Source organism: Salvelinus alpinus, chromosome 2 (assembly GCF_045679555.1).
Source record: "Salvelinus alpinus chromosome 2, SLU_Salpinus.1, whole genome shotgun sequence".
Classification (NCBI taxonomy): Eukaryota; Metazoa; Chordata; class Actinopteri; order Salmoniformes; family Salmonidae; genus Salvelinus; species Salvelinus alpinus.
Window position 1 is genome coordinate 72041356 of NC_092087.1, and position 24045 is coordinate 72065400.

Here is a 24045-nt window from a genome sequence, read left to right on the forward strand (position 1 = left end):
CTATATATCACCTGTAACACCTTGCGCTGTACAGTCACAGTGGCATGGTAGTGATTTTACCATAGCTTTGATTTTGGGCCAGATCCTGGTTTTTGCAGCCAACCATGTCTTCAAGCTCCGCTTGTATAGACGCTGCAGCTATTGCAGTTGTATGTTATAAGGATGCACTGTGCTGTCATTCTGTTGTGGGTAGAGAACACCTGAATATTTCATGGCGAGCGGCAGCAACGGGATCTGATCGCTAGTGTGCGTGTGCGACTGTGCGTGCGTCCATGTGTGTGATCTCTCCGTTTCATTCCGCCATAGTGTCTGCAGATCACTCCCTCTGAGCTTAGAGAGATAGACAGGGCAAATAGGACTGTGTGGAGGCTTGATTCTGCCTGCCCTGAAAACGAGAGGCACTTAACTGCTCTGAAACGCCACTTACCTTGGGAGAGGGAGGGGTTATGCAGTCTGGCCATGCAATATACATTCTAGACCATACTATAGCAATTTGGAGAGAGAGTGCAAATGTATAGGTAAATATCAAGTCAGTTGGTCACACACAATAGAGGAATATCAACTCTCTGTCTCTCTCTGTCCCTCTCTCCCTTTCTCCCTCTCCTCTTTCTCTCTCTCTTTCTTTCTATCCCTCTCTCCCTTTCTCCTATTCTCTCTCTTCTAACTCTCTCACTGTCTGTCTTTATCCTATTTCTCCCTCCCTTCCCCCCCTCTCTCCTCTATCCCGCTCTCTCTCTCCCCGTCTCTCTTTATCCTATTTCTCCCCCCCCCCCCCCTCTCTCCTCTATCCCGCTCTCTCTCTCCCCGTCTCTCTTTATCCTATTTCTCCCTCCCTTCCCCCCCTCTCTCCTCTATCCCGCTCTCTCTCTCCCTGTCTCTCTTTATCCTATTTCTCCCTCCCTTCCCCCCCTCTCTCCTCTATCCCGCTCTCTCTCTCCCTGTCTCTCTTTATCCTATTTCTCCCTCCCTTCCCCCCCTCTCTCTCCTCTCTCTCTCCCTGTCTCTCTTTATCCTATTTCTCCCTCTCCCTCCCCCTCTCTTTCTCTTCTCTCCTTCTCTCTCTCTTTCTCTCTGTCTCTCTCTCTACCTGCCTACGTTATCATTTTGTCACTGTGTAAAGTGGTGCAGTAGGTGTTTGCTAAACCTCTCCATGTACTGTAGCTGTGGCTTCAAAACGCTGATAACATTCCAGACCAGCAAAATATATACCTTGCTTTAACATCTATAGCAGCCTATTTTTCTGTTTGCGTCCCAAATGGCACCCTATTCTATATGTAGCGCACTAGTAGTGGTCAAAAGTAGAGCACTATATAGGGCCTAGGGTGCCATTTGGGATGCATATTCTGTTAGAGCCTAAAGAAATGTATGAGAAATGTCTCAAAGTGAGAGGGACATACAGTGAGGGAAAAAAGTATTTGATCCCCTGCTGATTTTGTACGTTTGCCCACTGACAAAGAAATGATCAGTCTATAATTTTAATGGTAGGTTTATTTGAACAGTGAGAGACAGAATATCAACAAAAAAATCCAGAAAAACGCATGTCAAAAATGTTATGAATTGATTTGCATTTTAATGAGGGAAATAAGTATTTGACCCCTCTGCAAAACATGACTTAGTACTTGGTGGCAAAACCCTTGTTGGCAATCACAGAGGTCAGACGTTTCTTGTAGTTGGCCACCAGGTTTGCACACATCTCAGGAGGGATTTTGTCCCACTCCTCTTTGCAGATCTTCTTCAAGTCATTAAGGTTTTGAGGCTGCCGTTTGGCAACTCGAACGTTCAGCTCCCTCCACAGATTTTCTATGGGATTAAGGTCTGGATACTGGCTAGGCCACTCCAGGACCTTAATGTGCTTCTTCTTGAGCCACTCCTTTGTTGCCTTGGCCGTGTGTTTTGGGTCATTGTCATGCTGGAATACCCATCCACGACCCATTTTCAATACCCTGGCTGAGGGAAGGAGGTTTTCACCCAAGATTTGACGGTACATGGCCCCGTCCATCGTCCCTTTGATGCGGTGAAGTTGTCCTGTCCCTTTAGCAGGAAAACACCCCCAAAGCATAATGTTTCCACCTCCATGTTTGACGGTGGGGATGGTTTCTTGGGGTCATAGGCAGCATTCCTCCTCCTCCAAACACGGCAAGTTGGGTTGATGCCAAAGAACTCCATTTTGGTCTCATCTGACCACAACACGTTCACCCAGTTGTCCTCTGAATCATTCAGATGTTCATTGGCAAACTTCAGACGGGCATGTATATGTGCTTTCTTGAGCAGGGGGACCTTGCGGGCGCTGCAGGATTTCAGTCCTTCACGGCATAGTCTGTTACCAATTGTTTTCTTGATGACTATGGTCCCAGCTGCCTTGAGATCATTGACAAGATCCTCCTGTGTAGTTCTGGGCTGATTCCTCACCGTTCTCATTATCATTGCAACTCCACGAGGTGAGATCTTGCATGGAGCCCCAGGCTGAGGGAGATTGACAGTTCTTTTGTGTTTCTTCCATTTGCGAATAATCACAGAAACTGTTGTCACCTTCTCACCAAGCTGCTTGGCGATGGTCTTGTAGCCCATTCCAGCCACGTGTAGGTCTACAATCTTGTCCCTGACATCCTTGGAGAGCTCTTTGGTCTTGGCCATGGTGGAGAGTTTGGAATCTGATTGATTGATTGCTTCTGTGGACAGGTATCTTTTATACAGGTAAGAAACTGAGATTAGGAGCACTCCCTTTAAGAGTGTGCTCCTAATCTCCGTTCCTTACCTGTATGAAAGACACCTGGGAGCCAGAAATCTTTTTGATTGAGAAGGGGTCAAATACTTATTTCCCTCATTAAAATGCAAATCAATTTATAACATTTTTGACATGCATTTTTCTGGATATTTTTGTTGTTATTCTGTCTCTCACTGTTCAAATAAACCTACCATTAAAATTATAGACTGATAATTTCTTTGTCAGTGGGCAAACGTACAAAATCAGCAGGGGATCAAATACTTTTTTCCCTCACTGTATGTGGTCTGTGTTCTTAATGAGTTATGATGCTCGACTCATATTATGTGGTGGTTCCAGAGTCTGTCTTCAAATGCACTTATTGTGAGTCACTCTAAAGTTTCTCCAGAGTGTACTGCAATTGTTATGCATTGTCTTTTCTGGTATATATACACTTTTCCTTCTCCAGTCTATATGCCTTTTGAACCATGCATCCCATTGCTGGCTTGCCTCTGAAGCTAAGCAGGGGTAGTCCCTGGATGGGGTACCAGATGCTGCTGGAAGTGGTGTTGGAGGGCCAGTAGGAGGCACCCTTCCCTCTGGTCTAAAATAAATATCCCGATGCCCCAGGGCAGTGATTGGAGACATTGCCCTGTGTAGGGTGCCGTCGTTAAACAGGTGTTCTGACCATCTGTGCTCACTAAAGAACCCATAGCACTCATAAGAGTAGGGGTGTTAACCCCAGTGTCCTGACTAAATTCCCAATCTGGCCCTCATACCATCATGGCCACCTAATCATCCCCAGCTTCCAGTTGGCTCATTCATCTCCCTTGTAACTATTCCCAAGATTGTTGCTGTACATGAGAATGTGTTCTCAGTCAACTTACCTGGTAAAATACAAAAAATACAAAAAGATGGCAAACTATTGAGTCGAACACGCCAATTCCTCATTCTCTGGTACAGATCAGAATCTGGACTTCTCTTCCACCATAGCCAATAATGGCAGCATGGTCAGTGGTCCAGTGGCCTAATCAATCCATCCCATTGTCCAGACTGTGTGTGTGTGTGTGTGTGTGTGTGTGTGTGTGTGTGTGTGTGTGTGTGTGTGTGTGTGTGTGTGTGTGTGTGTGTGTGTGTGTGTGATTGGCTATAGAAGTCATCAGGAAGAGAGCTTCGATGGACTGATGAGCAATCCTAGTTGCACGGGTAGCAGTGCTGAGCGATTAACCAACATTTCATATTTTTTCCCGTTATTAAACAACTAATAACCGATGTCGGTTCAATTACTAATTAACTACAATGACCATAATCCACTGCGCCTGTTCTTTCCGGCTTGGACAGATGGATACACTTTTATGCTTGCTACGTTAGGATAGATACACAGACCGCATGAGAGAGGAAAGTACACAACACAATGAAGAGAGAGCTGGATAGAGACAGTTCATGAAAGTATGCCTTATCTACTTTGAAGAACTAGTCAAATGATTTAGTCAGACAGCCCTGCAGCATACGGTGGGCAGGCTAGTCTAGCTAAATAGGATGACAGTACAGTATGGGGAGCACAGAGAATGTTGTCTGGCTGTTTGGCTGCTACTGCCTGAGCAGAGATGAGATTAGGATTTTTAAGGAATGAAAAGTATTACAGTCATCAATTAAAAACAATGTAATATACACAACAGAAATATTGTATTATTTCATAGTAATTTCCTATTTTTATATTGCTGTCTACCCAATGTGGACCTGACAGAGACAATGGAATATTTTAAATGTTTTGGCAATTGAATGTCCACTATTTTGGGCTTTGGAATTTCAATTAAACAATCTAAAATCATTTGAATCTCATTCTTTCATAATGTATGTAATGTTTTTAAAAATTTAGCTCTCTTCCTGATGGCTTCTATAGCCAATGAAGTAGAGTAGGTCTACAGGAAATGGTTTGCCCACCTTGGTAGAGTAGAAACATCGGACTATGTGTGTGCATGTGTGTGGCCGTGGTTGTGTTTGAATTCCCCCAGTCCTGCATCTTGGCAGTAGGAGAGTAGCACCGTTGTTGGCATTCACGTCAGCCACTCCACAACAGCTACTCCGTGCCTGGTACCCGTCACTGTATCCCTGTCTTTACCCCTCTCTGTATCCCTGTCTTTACCCCTCACTGTATCCCTGGTACCCCTCACTGTATCCCTGTCTTTACCCCTCACTGTATCCCTGGTACCCGTCACTGTATCCCTGTCTTTACCCCTCACTGTATCCCTGGTACCCCTCACTGTATCCCTGTCTTTACCCCTCACTGTATCCCTGTCTTTACCCCTCACTGTATCCCTGTCTTTACCCCTCACTGTATCCCTGTCTTTACCCCTCACTGTATCCCTGTCTTTACCCCTCACTGTATCCCTGTCTTTACCCCTCACTGTATCCCTGGTACCCCTCACTGTATCCCTGTCTTTACCCCTCACTGTATCCCTGTCTTTACCCCTCACTGTATCCCTGTCTTTACCCCTCACTGTATCCCTGTCTTTACCCCTCACTGTATCCCTGTCTTTACCCCTCACTGTATCCCTGGTACCCCTCACTGTATCCCTGTCTTTACCCCTGACTGTATCCCTGTCTTTACCCCTCACTGTATCCCTGGTACCCCTCACTGTATCTCTGTCTTTACCCCTCACTGTATCCCTGGTACCCCTTTTTACCCTTTTGTTTGGCTTATTTATTTTTCTTTGGGAGGAATGTGTGTGTGTCAGAGAGAAGAAGTGAGTTTGTGTGGTTGAAAAGTGGTAGCGTATGTGTACTGTATGGGTGTGCGATGTGTGTGATGTGCGTGTGTGATTGGAGTCACAGCATAATGCAGTGCAATAATTTTGCAACAAATTTCCTCTCGCTTCATTCTCCCCTCTTGATTCATATTTCACCTCACTATTCCTCCGATACACAGTTCCATACCCCTGGAGAATCGTTTAATCACTCTACTCTCCTCTCTGTGAATAACATCAAGAAATCCCATTAATGCTAGATCTGAAAGCATTACCCTCAAAGTATTACTACATGTCTCCAACTTAAATACAATACTCCAGTCTCACCCAGGTAGACCTGAATAGAATGTGAAAGGAGAAGGCCAGCCGTCTAACAAATTGCATATTAACAAATAGCTGTGGGCCTGTTTGTTGACGTGTAGCCAAAGTCTTTGAGTGTAAGTGAGCAAGAGCAAGAGAGAGAGAGACAGCCAGGAGGGGAGCATTCCTTGCCATATAATTAGCTTTCATTTGGGTCCCCTGGCCTGGATCACCCTCTCTATCCCTCCTTCTCTCACCCCTTCCCTTCATCACTCCTTCCCACCCTCTTTATATAAATCTCTCTCTCCATATATGCATGTCAAGCACTTGGTGATCTTGTGTCTGTGAGGTGAGGATCTGATATATATGTCAGTTCCCCCCGGAGACAGTCTGAGTCATAAAGACAAAGGGGGCAACAAAGCAGATATGATCAGAGGATGTCAGGAAGAAAGGAAGAAGTAGAGGCTGAGAAGCAGAGGGAGAGTGAGAGATGGAGTAAGCTGAGAAATGAAGAGAGAGAACGGTGAGAGAGAGGAAGTGGTGAGGGAGAGGAAGAGAAGTGTCCTCCACCCCGAAATGCTGCAGGGTTTGGCCTGGCATGCCAGGCACGGTCACCATTGTTTGGAGCAAGTTTGTCACAAAGAAGCTAGGTTGGCACGGTACAGAGGGATAAGGTGTATTGTGAGTGATCAGCTTGGTTGACAGGAGAGTACCTTGTTTATAACTGTCCTGTATGGGAGACAGCTCCTCTTGAAGAAAGTAGGACATCACTGAGACATAACAGAGACAGCAACTGCTTCCTGAGCACCAATGAAGTGGACGTCAATTAAGGCTGCCCCCCCCCCCCCCTTCTGATTCAGAGGGGTTGGGTTAAAGGGGAAGACACATTTTGGATGAATGCATTCAGTTGTGCAGCTGACTAGATATCATACCCCACTTTCCCTTCCATTAACACAACAGTGATGATAACAGCACAACAGACACCATAGTGACAACAGCATTACCACAGACAGGTGTTAGTGCTACCACAGTGAGATGCTATCGTTTGGAGCTAGGAAGAACAGGGAGATTTACATTGCGTAGTTTGCACAGGTGCAACAGAGAGGCTGCTGTATAGGTAAAAGACTCCTATGAAGTGTACCGCACCTCTAAATGATAATGCTGATTAATCAAATTACATATGCTGACCGCAAGGCACTGCAGAGGGTGGTACACTCAGTCGAACGCACCACTGGGTGCACACAGCCTGCCATCCAGGATATCTACAACACCAGGTGTCGCAGGAAGGCCAAGAAGATCATCATTGACCCGAGCCACCGTATCCACGGCCTGTTCTCATAGCTTCCATCACTCAGACACGGGCAGTACAGGAGCATCATGGCTAAAACTGTCATGTTTTGTCTTTGATCATGTCTTGTCCCTGTGCTTCCCTCTGCTGGTCTTATTAGGTTCTTTCTCTTTCTCTCTCTCTATCGTTCCGTTCCTGCTCCCAGCTGTTTCTCATTCTCCTAACGACCTCATTTACTCTTTCACACCTGTCCCCTATTTTGCCCTCTGATTAGAGTCCCTATTTCTTCCTCTGTTTTCCGCTCCTGTCTTTGTCGGATTCTTGTTTGATGTTTGCTGTTCCTGTGTCCTTGTTTCGCCCTGTCGTGTTCTTTGCCTTCTTCAGATGCTGCGTGTGAGCAGGTGTCTATGTCAGCTACGGCCAGTGCGTTCCCGAAGCGACCTGCAGTCTGTGGTCGCGTCTCCAGTCGTTCCTCTCTATTGACGAGAGGATTTCAGTTTCCTGTTTTGGATTTACTATTGATTATCCAGGAGAATCATTATTTGTTTAATACTGGAATAAAGACTCTGTTACTATTACGTCGCTTTTGGGTCCTCATTCACCAGCATAACAGAAGAATCCGACCAAGACGGACCCAGCGACTATGGATTCTCTCAACACTGCCGTCGAGTTCCAGGGAGCAATGCTCGGCAGACACGAGCAGGAATTGTTTGCTGCTCGTCATGCCGTTGAGACCCTGGCCGCTCAGGTCTCCGATCTCTCTGGACAGTTTCAGAGTCTTCGTCTCGTGCCACCAGCTACTTCCTGGTCTTCCGAGTCTCCGGAACCTAGGGTTAATAACCCACCATGTTACTCTGGGCAGCCCACTGAGTGTCGCTCTTTTCTCACCCAGTGTGATATTGTGTTCTCTCTCCAGCCCAACACGTACTCTAGTGAGAGAGCTCGGATCGCTTACGTCATATCACTCCTTACTGGTCGGGCTCGGGAGTGGGGCACAGCTATCTGGGAGGCAAGGGCTGAGTGTTCTAACGATTATCAGAACTTTAAAGAGGAGATGATCCGGGTTTTTGATCGTTCAGTTTTTGGGAAGGAGGCTTCCTGGGCCCTGGCTTCCCTATGTCAAGGTGATCGATCCATAACGGATTACTCTATAGAGTTTCGCACTCTTGCTGCATCCAGTGACTGGAACGAGCCGGCGTTGCTCGCTCGTTTTCTGGAGGGACTCCACGCTGAGGTTAAGGATGAGATTCTCTCCCGGGAGGTTCCTTCCAGCGTGGACTCTTTGATTGCACTCGCCATCCGCATAGAACGACGGGTAGATCTTCGTCACCGAGCTCGTGGAGGAGAGCTCGCGTTAACGGTGTTTCCCCTCTCCGCATCTCAACCATCTCCTTCCACCGGCTCAGAGACTGAGCCCATGCAGCTGGGAGGTATTCGCATCTCGACTAAGGAGAGGGAACGGAGAATCACCAACCGCCTTTGCCTCTATTGCGGTTCTGCTGGACATTTTGTCATGTCATGTCCAGTAAAAGCCAGAGCTCATCAGTAAGCGGAGGGCTACTGGTGAGCGCTACTACTCAGGTCTCTCCATCAAGATCCTGTACTACCTTGTCGGTCCATCTACGCTGGACCGGTTCGGCTGCTTCCTGCAGTGCCTTGATAGACTCAGGGGCTGAGGGTTGTTTTATGGACGAAGCTTGGGCTCGGAAACATGACATTCCTCTCAGACAGTTAGGGAAGCCCACGCCCATGTTCGCCTTAGATGGTAGTCCTCTCCCCAGTATCAGATGTGAGACACTACCTTTAACCCTCACAGTATCTGGTAACCACAGTGAGACCATTTCCTTTTTGATTTTTCATTCACCTTTTACTCCTGTTGTTTTGGGTCATCCCTGGCTAGTATGTCATAATCCTTCTATTAATTGGTCTAGTAATTCTATCCTATCTTGGAACGTTCCTTGTCATGTGAAGTGTTTAATGTCTGCTATCCCTCCTGTGTCTTCTGTCCCCTCTACTCAGGAGGAACCTGGTGATTTGACAGGAGTGCCGGAGGAATATCATGATCTGCGCACGGTCTTCAGTCGGTCCAGAGCCAGCTCCCTTCCTCCTCACCGGTCGTATGATTGTTGTATTGATCTCCTTCCGGGGACCATTCCCCCTCGGGGTAGACTATACTCTCTGTCGGCTCCCGAACGTAAGGCTCTCGAGGATTATCTGTCTGTTTCTCTCGACGCCGGTACCGTGGTGCCTTCTTCCTCTCCCGCCGGAGCGGGATTTTTCTTTGTTAAGAAGAAGGACGGTACTCTGCGCCCCTGCGTGGATTATCGAGGGCTGAATGACATAACGGTTAAGAATCGTTATCCGCTTCCCCTTATGTCGTCAGCCTTCGAGATTTTGCAGGGAGCCAGGTGCTTTACTAAGTTGGACCTTCGTAACGCTTACCATCTCGTACGCATCAGAGAGGGGGACGAGTGGAAAACGGCGTTTAACACTCCGTTAGGGCATTTTGAATACCGGGTTCTGCCGTTCGGTCTCGCTAATGCTCCAGCTGTCTTTCAGGCATTAGTTAATGATGTACTGAGAGACATGCTGAACATTTTTGTTTTCGTTTACCTTGACGATATCCTGATTTTTTCACCGTCACTCGAGATTCATGTTCAGCACGTTCGACGTGTACTCCAGCGCCTTTTAGAGAATTGTCTCTACGTGAAGGCTGAGAAGTGCGCCTTTCATGTCTCCTCTGTCACTTTTCTCGGTTCTGTTATTTCCGCTGAAGGCATTCAGATGGATCCCGCTAAGGTCCAGGCTGTCAGCGATTGGCCCGTCCCTAAGTCACGTGTCGAGTTGCAGCGTTTTCTCGGTTTCGCTAATTTCTATCGGCGTTTCATTCGTAATTTCGGTCAAGTGGCTGCCCCTCTCACAGCTCTGACTTCTGTCAAGACTTGCTTTAAGTGGTCCGGTTCCGCCCAGGGAGCTTTTGATCTCCTCAAGAAGCGTTTTACATCCGCCCCTATCCTTGTTACTCCTGACGTCACTAAACAATTCATTGTCGAGGTTGACGCTTCAGAGGTGGGCGTGGGAGCCATTCTGTCTCAGCGCTTCCAGTCTGACGATAAGGTCCATCCTTGCGCTTACTTTTCTCATCGCCTGTCGCCATCGGAACGCAACTATGATGTGGGTAACCGCGAACTGCTCGCCATCCGCTTAGCCATAGGCGAATGGCGACAGTGGTTGGAGGGGGCGACCGTCCCTTTTGTCGTTTGGACTGACCATAAGAACCTTGAGTACATCCGTTCGGCCAAACGACTTAATGCACGTCAAGCTCGTTGGGCGTTGTTTTTCGCTCGTTTCGAGTTCGTGATTTCCTATCGTCCGGGAAATAAGAACACCAAGCCTGATGCCTTATCCCGTCTCTTTAGTTCTTCTGTGGCTTCTACCGACCCCGAGGGGATTCTCCCTGAAGGGCGTGTTGTCGGGTTGACTGTCTGGGGAATTGAGAGACAGGTAAAGCAAGCACTCACTCACACTGCGTCGCCGCGCGCTTGTCCTAGTAACCTTCTGTTCGTTCCTGTCTCTACTCGTCTGGCTGTTCTTCAGTGGGCTCACTCTGCCAAGTTAGCTGGCCACCCCGGCGTTCGGGGTACGCTTGCTTCTATTCGCCAGCGGTTTTGGTGGCCTACTCAGGAGCGGGACACGCGTCGTTTCGTGGCTGCTTGTTCGGACTGCGCGCAGACTAAGTCAGGTAACTCTCCTCCTGCCGGTCGTCTCAGACCGCTTCCCATTCCTTCTCGACCATGGTCTCACATCGCCTTAGACTTTATTACCGGTCTGCCTTCGTCTGCGGGGAAGACTGTGATTCTTACGGTTATCGATAGGTTCTCTAAGGCGGCACATTTCATTCCCCTCGCTAAGCTTCCTTCCGCTAAGGAGACGGCACAAATCATCATTGAGAATGTGTTCAGAATTCATGGCCTCCCGTTAGACGCCGTTTCAGACAGAGGTCCGCAATTCACGTCACAGTTTTGGAGGGAGTTCTGTCGTTTGATTGGTGCTTCCGTCAGTCTCTCTTCCGGGTTTCATCCCCAGTCTAACGGTCAAGCAGAAAGGGCCAATCAGTCGATTGGTCGCATATTACGCAGCCTTTCGTTTCGAAACCCTGCGTCTTGGGCAGAACAGCTCCCCTGGGCTGAGTACGCTCACAACTCGCTTCCTTCGTCTGCTACCGGGCTGTCCCCGTTTCAGAGTAGTCTTGGCTACCAGCCTCCTCTGTTTTCGTCCCAGCTCGCCGAGTCCAGCGTTCCCTCCGCTCAGGCTTTTGTCCAACGTTGTGAGCGCACCTGGAGGAGGGTCAGGTCTGCACTTTGCCGTTACAGGGCGCAGACTGTGAGAGCCGCCAATAAACGTAGGATTAGGAGTCCTAGGTATTGTCGCGGTCAGAGAGTGTGGCTTTCCACTCGTAACCTTCCCCTTACGACAGCTTCTCGCAAGTTGACTCCGCGGTTCATTGGTCCGTTCCGTGTCTCTCAGGTCGTCAATCCTGTCGCTGTGCGACTGCTTCTTCCGCGACATCTTCGTCGCGTCCACCCTGTCTTCCATGTCTCTTGTGTCAAGCCTTTTCTTCGCGCCCCCGTTCGTCTTCCCCCCCCCCCCCCCGTCCTTGTCGAGGGCGCTCCTATTTACAAGGTACGAAAGATCATGGACATGCGTTCTCGGGGACGTGGTCACCAGTACTTAGTGGATTGGGAGGGTTACGGTCCTGAGGAGAGGAGTTGGGTTCCATCTCGGGACGTGCTGGACCGTTCGTTGATTGATGATTTCCTTCGTTGCCGCCAGGGTTCCTCCTCGAGTGCGCCAGGAGGCGCTCGGTGAGTGGGGGGGTACTGTCATGTTTTGTCTTTGATCATGTCTTGTCCCTGTGCTTCCCTCTGCTGGTCTTATTAGGTTCTTTCTCTTTCTCTCTCTCTATCGTTCCGTTCCTGCTCCCAGCTGTTTCTCATTCTCCTAACGACCTCATTTACTCTTTCACACCTGTCCCCTATTTTGCCCTCTGATTAGAGTCCCTATTTCTTCCTCTGTTTTCCGCTCCTGTCTTTGTCGGATTCTTGTTTGATGTTTGCTGTTCCTGTGTCCTTGTTTCGCCCTGTCGTGTTCTTTGCCTTCTTCAGATGCTGCGTGTGAGCAGGTGTCTATGTCAGCTACGGCCAGTGCGTTCCCGAAGCGACCTGCAGTCTGTGGTCGCGTCTCCAGTCGTTCCTCTCTATTGACGAGAGGATTTCAGTTTCCTGTTTTGGATTTACTATTGATTATCCAGGAGAATCATTATTTGTTTAATACTGGAATAAAGACTCTGTTACTATTACGTCGCTTTTGGGTCCTCATTCACCAGCATAACAAAAACTAACAGACTGGCCAATAGCTTCTACCCCCAGACCATTAGGCTGCTGAATAGTCAGCTACCTGTCCCCCCCCCCCCCCCAACTGCCCACACCCCCGTTGATATTTATATTCATCATTGTCACAGTTGTAAACAGTTATATATTATTATTATTATTTATTGTTTCATTCACACCTGCACTGTTGGAGCTCGGAGCTTAAGAATTTCACTGTACACTGCAACTACCTGTGACTAATTAAAAAATATCTATCTAATATAGAATAAATAATTGGTTTTAATAATGAATTTCACCATGGCAGGTGATGTACTGCACAGACTCAACAGTATTCCCCTCACCATCCACCCCTCATCCTGTCTAGCAGTTTGAGCTGTTGTCTTGTAGTCTGAGGCTGCGTCCTAAATGGCACCCTATTCCCTATGTAGTGCACCACTTTTGACCAGAGCCTGGGACACAGCCTGACTCTATCCTTCTACTGCCCCTGCCAAAGTCAACTTATTATGTTGTGAGACAGTTGGGCTCAGCGGGCTCAGACTGTGTGGGTTTAACATTAAGCTGCTGGGCCCTGGGACAGGGAGAGGGGGTGAAGGAGGGTGAAGAAGTACAAGGAGGAGGGGAGCTGGGGAGGAGAGGTAGAGGGGAGATTGGGGAGGTGATAATGAGAGAAGGAGGTGTTAAGGCTGTAGTCGTGTTGTGATGCTGACCTTTTGGGATCCACTGTTGTTGACTCAAACACTGCGTCAGCCAGGCTTTTTAGAATATTAATTTATTTTTGTTACTAGGCAAGTCAGTTAAGAACAAATTATTGTTTACAATGACAGCCTAAACCGGCCAAACCGGACGACGCTGGTCCAATTGTGAGCCGCACTATGGGACTCCCAATCACCGCCGGTTGTGATACAGCCTGTAATCGAACCAGGGTGTCTGTAGTGACACCTCACGCACTGAGATGCCGTGTCTTAGAACGCTGTGCCACTCGGGAGCCCCAGGCTATCAGGAAGGGAAGGAAGGAGGAGAGAAGCCTCAACCTTCCCTTCTCTTAGGGGTTGGGGGACCTGGGGAGGTTGGTGGGGTGGAGAGTTCATCACCAGATCTCAAAGTCCATTGTTCCAGTGGGAAGTGTGTGTGTGTGTCTGCGTTTGACCCTTTCTCTCTCTCACACTCTTTCTGTCACTCTGTCTTTTTCAGACATTAGTCTATTTTGCTCTTTCTTCCAGTGACACTGTAGCCTACCAGCTATCTCCCTCGGTCTAAAATACAATTTCTCACCATTCACTCTTCCTCTTATCTCCCTCTCTCTCTCTCTCTCTCTCTCTCTCTCTCATATACCCACACAGAAGCTCAAATATGCAAACAACTTTTTATACACCTGATTGGGACACCTAACACTCTCTTCCCTTCCCGTATCTCTCTCTCCTCCTCCCCACTCTCTCAAATCCTCAAACCCACACAGAACTCCATCACCCCACTTTTCAGGTTTTGAACCTGTAGATAAATGTGCCGTGTCATTGGATAAGACTGTTTGAGTGGAGATAGCATGTTACTTCCGCCCTCTAGTAAAGCCGCTCTGTTCTATGGAAGAGAGGCATGTCTTGATATGCAAATGCAGCTTGAGGGGGCGGCGGCCAAGAGAGAGTTTGCAGCAATGTGACTCTCTCTCTCTAGGGGCCGGCCCAGCTGAAGCCAGTTGCCCGGCAACAGCCCAGGGAGAGGGGAGGAGGGGGGAGTGGCCTAATCTCAACAACTGTTGCCAGAACTGAGCTCCCTCTGTGTGAATGTGAGCCAGCCGGAGAGCGAACAACCAAATGAGTGTGTGAGAGAGTTGCTGCATCTCTGCATGTGTGTGAGAGAGTGAGGTAGTTGCAGTGTGTGTGAGTCGTGCTCTCACAGAGGAGCTAAGCCAGCCAGCACAGTTTTAGAGGCTCTGAAAGAGCACTCTCTCCTCTCCTCCTTTTCTCTCCCTCTTTTTCTGGACGACACTGATTCAAAGGACTGCCATTTGGACTATCTAAACCCCCGGCACTTTCTGTACTGACCTGGCTTCACCTGTGTGTGTAAGACGAAAGGCAGAGGACTTAGCCCCTGGTTTGAGGGGCGCGTTGGATGACTTCTACGGATGAGGGCTTGGCCGGTGGAGTGTTGGGCCAGGGGGACCACCATGGCTCCCCCCAAATAATGGAAGGGGTAAGAGACAGCACCTCTTTGCTACAGGACGGGGGTAAGGGGATAGAGGTGTAGAAGGATAGAGAGAAGGATCTGGGGCGGAGGCTAGTGGTTGGGGGATCTGGGGGGGTTGGTGCGGTGGAGAGTTCAGCACAAGAGCTCAAAGTCCATTGTTCCAGTGGGGTGTGTGAGTGACGGAGAGTGTTTTTTGTGTGTGTGTCTGCGTTTGACCCTTTCTCTCTCTCGCTCTCTTTCTGTCACTCTGTCTTTTGCAGACAGAGTATTATGCTCTTTCTTCCGCTGCCACACTGTAGCCTACAGTCTATCTCCCTCTGAAATACAATTAATCACCATTCACTCTTCCCCTCATCTCTCCCTCTCTCGCTCCCCCCCTCTCTCTGACCAGCCAGCCCCGGATTTCAATTACTCCCATTACAATCAGAGGAGGGGTGAACCGAGACAGCACCCAGCCACCGGCTGTACAGAGAGAGAGAGAGACTTAAACATTGTTGGTTTTTCGTGTACAGTACAGTATGAGCTTGGCTGAAGCTCAATGTTGTCTGGTCCGGCTGTGTAACTTAGCCTATGGTTCAGTGAGAAAGGAGAAGTTTATCCCACACAACAATGTGTCAAAAAAGGACGTTTGCATTCAAACTTTTGGAATGGGTGATAGGGTTTCACAATGTTTGAGTTTCCTTGTTGTAATTGTGGTCTCAGTTCCACAGAAAAGAGGAAAGATGTCTATTTATCATACAGTAACTAGTTTCTCTCACAGTGACATGTGACATGGCTAGCCGTATCTGTTTGAATAAGACGGCTCATGTTCTGTAACAAGACATTAAGTAATGAGATGTGTCCTCTTAGTCTCAAACTAACTAAGCTGATAGGCCTAAACTACACTGCTCAAAAAAATAAAGGGAACACTTAAACAACACAATGTAACTCCAAGTCAATCACACTTCTGTGAAATCAAACTGTCCACTTAGGAAGCAACACTGATTGACAATAAATTTCACATGCTGTTGTGCAAATGGAATAGACAAAAGGTGGAAATTATAGGCAATTAGCAAGACACCCCCAATAAAGGAGTGGTTCTGCAGGTGGTGACCACAGACCACTTCTCAGTTCCTATGCTTCCTGGCTGATGTTTTGGTCACTTTTGAATGCTGGCGGTGCTTTCACTCTAGTGGTAGCATGAGACGGAGTCTACAACCCACACAAGTGGCTCAGGTAGTGCAGCTCATCCAGGATGGCACATCAATGCGAGCTGTGGCAAGAAGGTTTGCTGTGTCTGTCAGCGTAGTGTCCAGAGCATGGAGGCGCTACCAGGAGACAGGCCAGTACATCAGGAGACGTGGAGGAGGCCGTAGGAGGGCAACAACCCAGCAGCAGGACCGCTACCTCCGCCTTTGTGCAAGGAGCCACTTGTGTGGGTTGTAGACTCCGTCTCATGCTACCACTAGAGTGAAAGCACCGCCAGCATTCAAAAGTGACCAAAACATCAGCCAGGAAGCATAGGAACTGAGAAGTGGTCTGTGGTCACCACCTGCAGAACCACTCCTTTATTGGGGGTGTCTTGCTAATTGCCTATAATTTCCACCTTTTGTCTATTCCATTTGCACAACAGCATGTGAAATTTATTGTCAATCAGTGTGGTTCCTAAGTGGACAGTTTGATTTCACAGAAGTGTGATTGACTTGGAGTTACATTGTGTTGTTTAAGTGTTCCCTTTATTTTTTTGAGCAGTGTATATTGTTTTGGTCCAAACCAGATCTGCCTGTCTAATACTGTATTTTGACCTGGGCAGGAATAACTACACTGAACAAAAATATAAACGCAACATGTAAAGTGTTGGTCCCATGTTTCATGAGCTGAAATAAATGATCCCAGAAATGTTCCATATGCACAAAAAGCTTATTTCTCTCAAATGTTGGGAACAAATTTGTTTACCTCCCTGTTAGTGAGCATTTCTCCTTTGCCAAGATAATTCATCCACCTGACAGGTGTGTCATATCAAGAAGCTGATTAAACAGCATGATTATTAAACAGGTGCACTTTGTGCTGGGGACAATAAAAGCCCACTTAAAGGCCAGTTTTGTCATACAATACCACAGATGTCTCAAGTTTTGAGGGAGCGTGCAATTGGCATGCTGACTGCAGGAATGTCCACCAAAGGTGTTGTCAGAGAATTGAATGTTCTCTACCATAAGCCTCCTGCAATGTCGTTTTTAGAGAATTTGGCAGTAAGTCCAACCATAGACCACGTGTGGGCGAGCGGTGAGCTGATGTCAACATTGTGAACAGATTGCCCCATGGTGGCAGTAGGGTGGCACCTCTATCACTTTCCACTCTCCATTCCAAGGACATTTTTAGCACGGATTTTCTGAACCCTGATATGGCCTGTCTCCATTATGGTGTCTATATCAGGGCTTTATTCTGGTAGTTGGTGTTGGTTTTGTTTTGATATGAAACAGCTGGCTCTAACTGGTTCGTTTGAACATGACCAGGGCCCAGTTGCTCAACACTTGTTGCTCAATAGCAACAGGTTTAACACCATGAGGACAAGTGGATGGTCAGCATGTTGATGACACTGCAATATGACTCCTAGGGCACTGATACCGATACTAGGGAATATTACACTGACTACATTGACTCTCTCACCCTCTCTTATCTGTCTGAATATGCGTTCCTGAAATACTCTTTCAGATAGTCAGGATGACCGGACTGATTCCTCAGCGGGCGTCTTAACACCCATTCCCCCTCACCAAGGATACCTTTTATCTATCTGACACGCACACACGCAAGCACACACACACACGCAAGCACAAACACAGCCAGCCAGCGTGGCACAGACAGAGACACAAACACACGTTTGTTCCCACTTGGCTCTTCAGGGAACAGGTAGCTGACAAAGGACAAAGGACAGAATGGAAGGGGAGTGGCTCCCATAGAGGTATACAGGAGACTGTGTTGAAGAAACCCAATACAGCCAATTGGGTTGATACAGGGACACTCTGGAAAACACAGGATGGGAAACACTCTGGGGTGGGTGTGTGAAATGGGTCCTTCCTATCGTCGAAGAGAAAACGTGACAGATCAATGGCACATAATGAATGGTGGTTTGGAGGAGCTGAGTCCACAGAGAGACTTGAGGACCTACAACTGTACAGGTGTCCTAGAACAAGCATACAGGAGCGGCCATCAGTTATGAGGTTGTGTGTATGAGGTTGTGTCCATTTTTAAGTGTGTGTGTGTCTATAGTTTATGTGTCAGCACGTGCCTCAAGCATTTCTGTTTGTGTCTGCGTGTGTGTCTCAGTAGCCGAAACCTGAAGTGCTTATAGAGACTTCTAGTGCTTACTTCACAGAATGCTGCTGGATTATGTGTCATCAGTTCCTGTTCTCTTTTGACTCTCAGGGTTTTTTTTACTCCATCTGTGAATGTGTGGGCTGAGAGTCTCTCCATTACTGCAAGAGGTTGAATCATAAAGATCCAAAACACACACATAGGAAACACTGGAAATAACCTCAGCTGTACTCAGAGAAGGAAACATACTGACTAAACAGTTAACACATAGGCCTTCTGGTAAAGGACAGTAAAATAGACTTAAAAAGCAATATTGTTTAGTGACTGCACAGGTAGACTCCATTGTGTTGGAGAGAGCACTTGAATCGAATGCCGGCTGCTGAGTTAGTGTAAGACAGAGATAAAGAGACTGAAAAGCGCTCTGCAGTGCGTCAACAGTATGAGATTGGATTTGGTTCTTATCTTCTCAAGCACAGTCAGAGAAACACCAGCAAAGCCACAGTATGGCTCTCTCCTTCCTTCTTTCTCTCACTGTCTCTCACTCTCCCAGTCTATCTTTCTTTCCCTCCCTCTTGGTCTCTCTCTCTCTCCCCCACTCCTGTTTCTGCTGACACACCCAAAATCAAAGCCTCCTCTTTTGAATTTCGCCAGTCGATGTCTGTCCCAGTGGGTGGCTGCTCATACCTACTGCTCTCTCTCGCTCTCTTTTTCTTGCTCACTTTCTCTCGCTCTCTCTCGCTCTCTCCGTCTCTGATCTCTCCAACATACCCAATATCCACAAAAGATCATCCAGACTTTAATCCAGGGAATAATTTTCCAGATTATCTGAATATTTCCCATCTCTGGACAGCGGGAGAGAGGGATGCAGATGGTGGGAAAATGATAGGATCCAGGCTAGAATACATGGAATAGCTCAATTATCCTTTCAGATTTCCCATGCGGAAGTTGAAAGGAGGTATTACGACGCATGGGAAAGAATAGACGGACACATGCTTTCTGTCTCTTTCTCTTAGGCTAAATAGAAGGAGAAGAGAGAGTGGAAACATTGCCAGTGGAAAACTTGTCCTTCTGCCTTAGGTATAGTATAGTATAGCATATATACCTTGTTGTTATGGTGAGATGTTGGCCTGCATCACGCTCACTGTTTAGTCATGATGAATCAGCTTCTTAAACCATCTTCCATCCTCTTCCTTCTTCCTCAGTCAATAGTAGTGTGAACTGCATGGTCATCCAGATGATTGCCTACTGGCCCTGGGCTGCAGATCAATGACATGTCCAGCACTCAAATGTTATTGACCTTCAGCACCACATGGGATCAGAGAGGGAGTAGTCCATTTTATTCATTAGAGTCGTAGGAACAGTGTTGTCTCTCCTCTTAAAAGAAACTTAGATCTGGGAAAGAGGTAGTTGTAGATCAGAGGCGTTTTAAGGCTTTTCCAATATTGTTAATGTTACATGACATTTGCGAGAGAGATAGAGTGAGAGAGAAAGATGTGTGAAAGTAGAGACTACAACTTTCCAATTCTGTTTGAGCAGGATGAATGTAGCCCATATTCATCCCATATGTGTATTAACATATTCATGTTATCTCGCCTTACTCTGAACAGATGGTGCTTTAGAATGGAAATGACTCTTTTCCACTAACTTGCTGAATTGACCAAACTATTATCAATGTTTTTTCTAAGGTTTGTGTGCCAACATGCTGTAAATATCATGGACGTGTTTGACTACGTATTTGCATGAATATCATTTGACTGTGGGTCAAGCTTAGAATACATGGATGCCAAAGATAAGCTTGCGTAACTGATGCAGCAAAATACTAGGAACTAAAATTGAGATGATTCAGAATTGTTAGAGGTGTATTTTACAGTTCTATAACACATACATGTACAGGTGTACTATCTTCATTGATCACTCTGTTGTCGCAGCACGAAATGCAAGTTGTAGTGTATTCAAGTTTTAAAAAGGCGTCTGAAGTTAGTAGTTTCCACTTTAAAATGTCAGACTTGACTTATTCAAACAAAAAATGTGTCAACCCCTAAAAAAATGTATTCCACATAATAATTCACATTTCCTGTTGCTGCAGGATTATTTTCCTGCAATGAGGAACTGGTCAGCATGTACATGTCCTGGTTGGTTGAATAGTTGTAGTTGTGTTCCTAGCTCCAACAGCGCAGTAGTATCTAACAAATCACAACAATACACACAAATCTAAAACTAAAAGAATGGAATAGAGATATATAGATATAAGGAAGAGCAATGTCGGAGTGGCATTGGCTAAAATACAGTAGAATATAGTATACACAGTGACTTCGGAAAGTATTCAGACCCCTTGACTTTTTCCACATTTTGTTAAGTTACAGCCTTATTCTAAAATTGATTAAATTGTTTTGTTTTTTTACCATCAATCTACACACAATACCCCATAATGACAAAGCAAAAACAGGTTTTTAGAAATGTTTATACATTTATTTTAAAATGTTAAACTGAAATATCACATTTACATAAGTATTCAGACCCTTTACTCAGCACTTTGTTGAAGAACCTTTGGCAACGATTACAGCCTCGAGTCTTCTTGGGTATGACGCTACAAGCTTGACACATTGTCACGGATCCCTCCGGTACGGTTGCTCATTCTGTGCACCAGTTTCTGAGGTCTACGTCACCAGCCTCTGGGCACTGAACTGTGTCATTACGCACACCTGGTTCCAATTCCTCACTGATTTGTATAAATGTGCCCTTTGTTTCACCATTGGGCTGTCGATTATTGTTCCAATGTCTGTTGGTCGTGTGAGTACCTGTACCTTGTCGTTTTGGATTTCATGCCACTTGTATTGTGCATAGATGATTACAGGTCTCGTCCCGTGTTGTATCATTGTGCGCTTGTGTTTTCGGGTCTCGTCCCGTGTATTTATTCGAGGTACTCCTCGCTCTTTTGTTTGGGTTTCAACCCTATGTTTTGTATACGTGTTTGTTTGGTCTTCATCCCTGCGCCTTTACATGGCACGCTGTAATTTGGGTAGAGAATTTTTTTTAAAACGATTACGCATTCCTGCGCCTGTCTTCCGATCCTTTATACCAACGTGACACACATCTGTATTTGGGGAGTTTCTCCCATTCTTCTCTGCAGATCCTCTCAAGGTCTGTTAGATTGGATGGGGAGCGTCGCTGCACAGCTATTTTCAGGTCTCTCCAGAGATGTTCGATCGGGTTCAAGTCTGGGCTCTGGCTGGACCACTCAAGGACATTCATAGACTTGTCCTGAAGCCACTCCTGCGTTGTCTTGGCTGTGTGCTTAGGGTCATTGTCCTGATGGAAGGTGAACCTTCGCCCCAGTCTGAGGTCCTGAGCGCTCTGGAGCAAGTTTTTATCAAGGAACTCTCTGTACTTTGCTCCGTTCATCTTTCCCTCGATCCTGACTATTCTCCCAGTCCGTGCCGCTGAAAAACATCCCCACAGCATGATGCTGCCACCACCATGCTTCACCGAAAGGATGGTGCCAGGTTTCCTCCAGACGTGACGCTTCGCATTCAGGCCAAAGAGTTCAATCTTGGTTTCATCAAACCAGAGAATCTTGTTTGTCATGGTCTGAGAGTCCTTTAGGTGCCTTTTGGCAAACTCCAAGCGAGCTGTCATGTGCTTTTTACTGAGGAGTGGCTTCTGTCTGACCACTCTACCATAAAGGCCTGACTGGTAGAGTGCTGCAGAGATGGTTGTCCTTCTGGAAGGTTCTCCCATCTCCACAGAGAAACTCTGGAGCTCTGTCAGAGTAACCATCGGGTTCTTGGTCACCTCCCTGACCAAGGCCCTTCTCCCCGGATTGCTCAGTTTGGCCGGGTGGCCAGCTCTAGGAATAGTCTTGGTGGTTCCAAACTTCTTCCATTAAAGAATGATGGAGGCCACTGTGTTCTTGGGGACCTTCAATGCTGCAGACATTTTTGGTACCCTTCCCCAGATCTGTGCCCCGACACAAACCTGTCTCAGAGATCTACGGACAATTCCTTCGACCTCATGGCTTGGTTTTTGCTCTGACATTCACTGTCAACTGTGGGACATTATATAGACAGGTGTGTCTTCCCAAATCATGTCCAATCAATTGAATTTACCACAGGTGGACTCCACAATCAAGTTGTAGAAACATCTCAAGGATGATCAATGGAAACAAGATGCAACTGAACTCAATTTTGAGTCTCATAGCAAAGGGTCTGAATATTTATGTAAATAAGGTATTTCTGTTTTTTTACTTTTAATACATTTGCTAACATTTCTAAAAACCTGTTTTCGCTTTGTCAGTATGGGTATTGTGTTTAGATTGATGAGGATAATTTTTTATTTAATACATTTTCGAATAAGGCTGTAAAGTAACAAAATGTGTAAAAAAGTCAAGGGGTCTAAATATTTCTGAATGCAATCTACATACAGTATGAAATTAGTAAACCAGTATGTAAACATTTTTTTGAATTTTTTGAATTAAAAAATAAATAAAATAATAATCCCCTTTTCTCCCCAATTTTCGTGGTATCCAATCGCTAGTAATTACTATCTTGTGTCATCGCTACAACTCCCGTACGGGCTCGGGAGAGACGAAGGTCGAAAGCCACGCGTCCTCCGAAGCACAACCCAACCAGCCGCACTGCTTCTTTAACACAGCGCGCCTCCAACCCGGAAGCCAGCCGCACCAATGTGTCGGAGGAAACACTGTGCACCTGGCCCCCTTGGTTAGCGTGCACTGCGCCCGGCCCGCCACAGGAGTCGCTGGAGCGCGATGAGACAAGAATATCCCTACCGGCCAAACCCTCCCTAACCCGGACGACGCTAGCCCAATTGTGCGTCGCCCCACGGACCTCCCGGTCGCGGCCGGCTGCGACAGAGCCTGGGCGCGAACCCAGAGACTCTGGTGGCGCAGGTAGCACTGCAATGCAGTGCCCTAGACCACTGCGCCACCCGGGAGGCATGTAAACATTATTAAAGTAACTAGTGTTCCATTTTTAAAGTGGCCAGTGATTCCATGTCTATGTACATAGGGCAGCAGCCTCTAAGGTGCAGGGTTGAATTACCAGGTGGTAGCCGGCTAGTGATGGCTATTTAACAGTCTGATGGCCTTGAGATAGAAGCTGTTTTTCAGTCTCTTGGTCCCAGCTTTGATGCACCTGTACTGACCTCACCTTCTGGATGACACCGGGGTGAACTCGGGTGGTTGATGTCCTTGATTATCTTTTTGGCCTTCCTGTGACATCGGGTGCTGTAGGTGTCCTTGAGGGCAGGCTGGGCATACTGCACCACCCTCTGGAGAGCACTGCGGTTGCGGGCGGTGTAGTTGCCGTACCAGGCAGTGATACAGCCCGACAGGATGCTCTCAATTCTGTATAATGTGCTCCAGCAACTTAGACTATCCCTAGCAACCTTTATTGTTCGAACTAGAACCCATAACAAATGTATGATGAATGTTTTGTCTTTTTGCGTATCACCATGTACAATACCACACACCAAACATTACCCAAGAGCTAGTATGGCATCCATATTACACAGTACTCTATAGTTATTACAATTACACCGTAGTCATACTGTAGTAAGAGGAACGTCAACACGTCAGGAAACTTGTCTCCAGATTCCCCTCCCTCCCTCTAAGTTTCTGTTTGCCAGATGGAACTGAGGGAATCATGAGTCTTAGTCATTCCCATGGTTGGTGAAGCTGGTGTCAAGCCTAATGCCTCAATAGTCATTTTTCATCTTTCATCCTCCCACTCTATCTCGGTTTTTCCCCCTTCTCTCTCTATTTCTTTCTTTCTCCACATTGGTTCAACATAATTTCATTGTGTGGGCCAAGTGGGATATAATGTGTGAAAGTACAGTCGTGGCCAAAAGTTTTAAGAATGACACAAATATACATTTTCACAAAGTTTGGTGCTTCAGTGTCTTTAGATATATTTGTCAGATGTTACTATGGAATACTGAAGTATAATTACAACCATTTCATAAGTGTCAAAGGCTTTTATTGACAATTACAGTACATGAAGTTGATGCAAATAGTCAATATTTGCAGTGTTGACCCTTCTTTTTCAAGACCTCTGCAATCCGCACTGGCATGCTGTCAATTAACTTCTGGGCCACATCCTGACTGATGGCAGCCCATTCTTCCATAATCGA

General features: G+C 46.8%; 1 protein-coding gene across 3 annotated transcripts in view; it reads left to right on the forward strand.

Moving 5' to 3' along the window:
* LOC139567716 (rab11 family-interacting protein 4A-like) overlaps window positions 1–24045 on the forward strand; it is an 87892-nt gene that overhangs the window by 33691 nt on the left and 30156 nt on the right. The window contains exon 1 of one of the 3 annotated variants that reach the window (XM_071389151.1): window positions 14205–14613. The exons of the other annotated variants lie outside the window; for them this stretch is intronic. Within the exon in view, the coding sequence (XP_071245252.1) occupies window positions 14533–14613 (81 nt within the window). The 5' untranslated portion in view covers window positions 14205–14532. Of the gene's footprint in view, window positions 1–14204; window positions 14614–24045 lie in introns of those variants that run through there. 3 annotated transcript variants of the gene reach the window in all.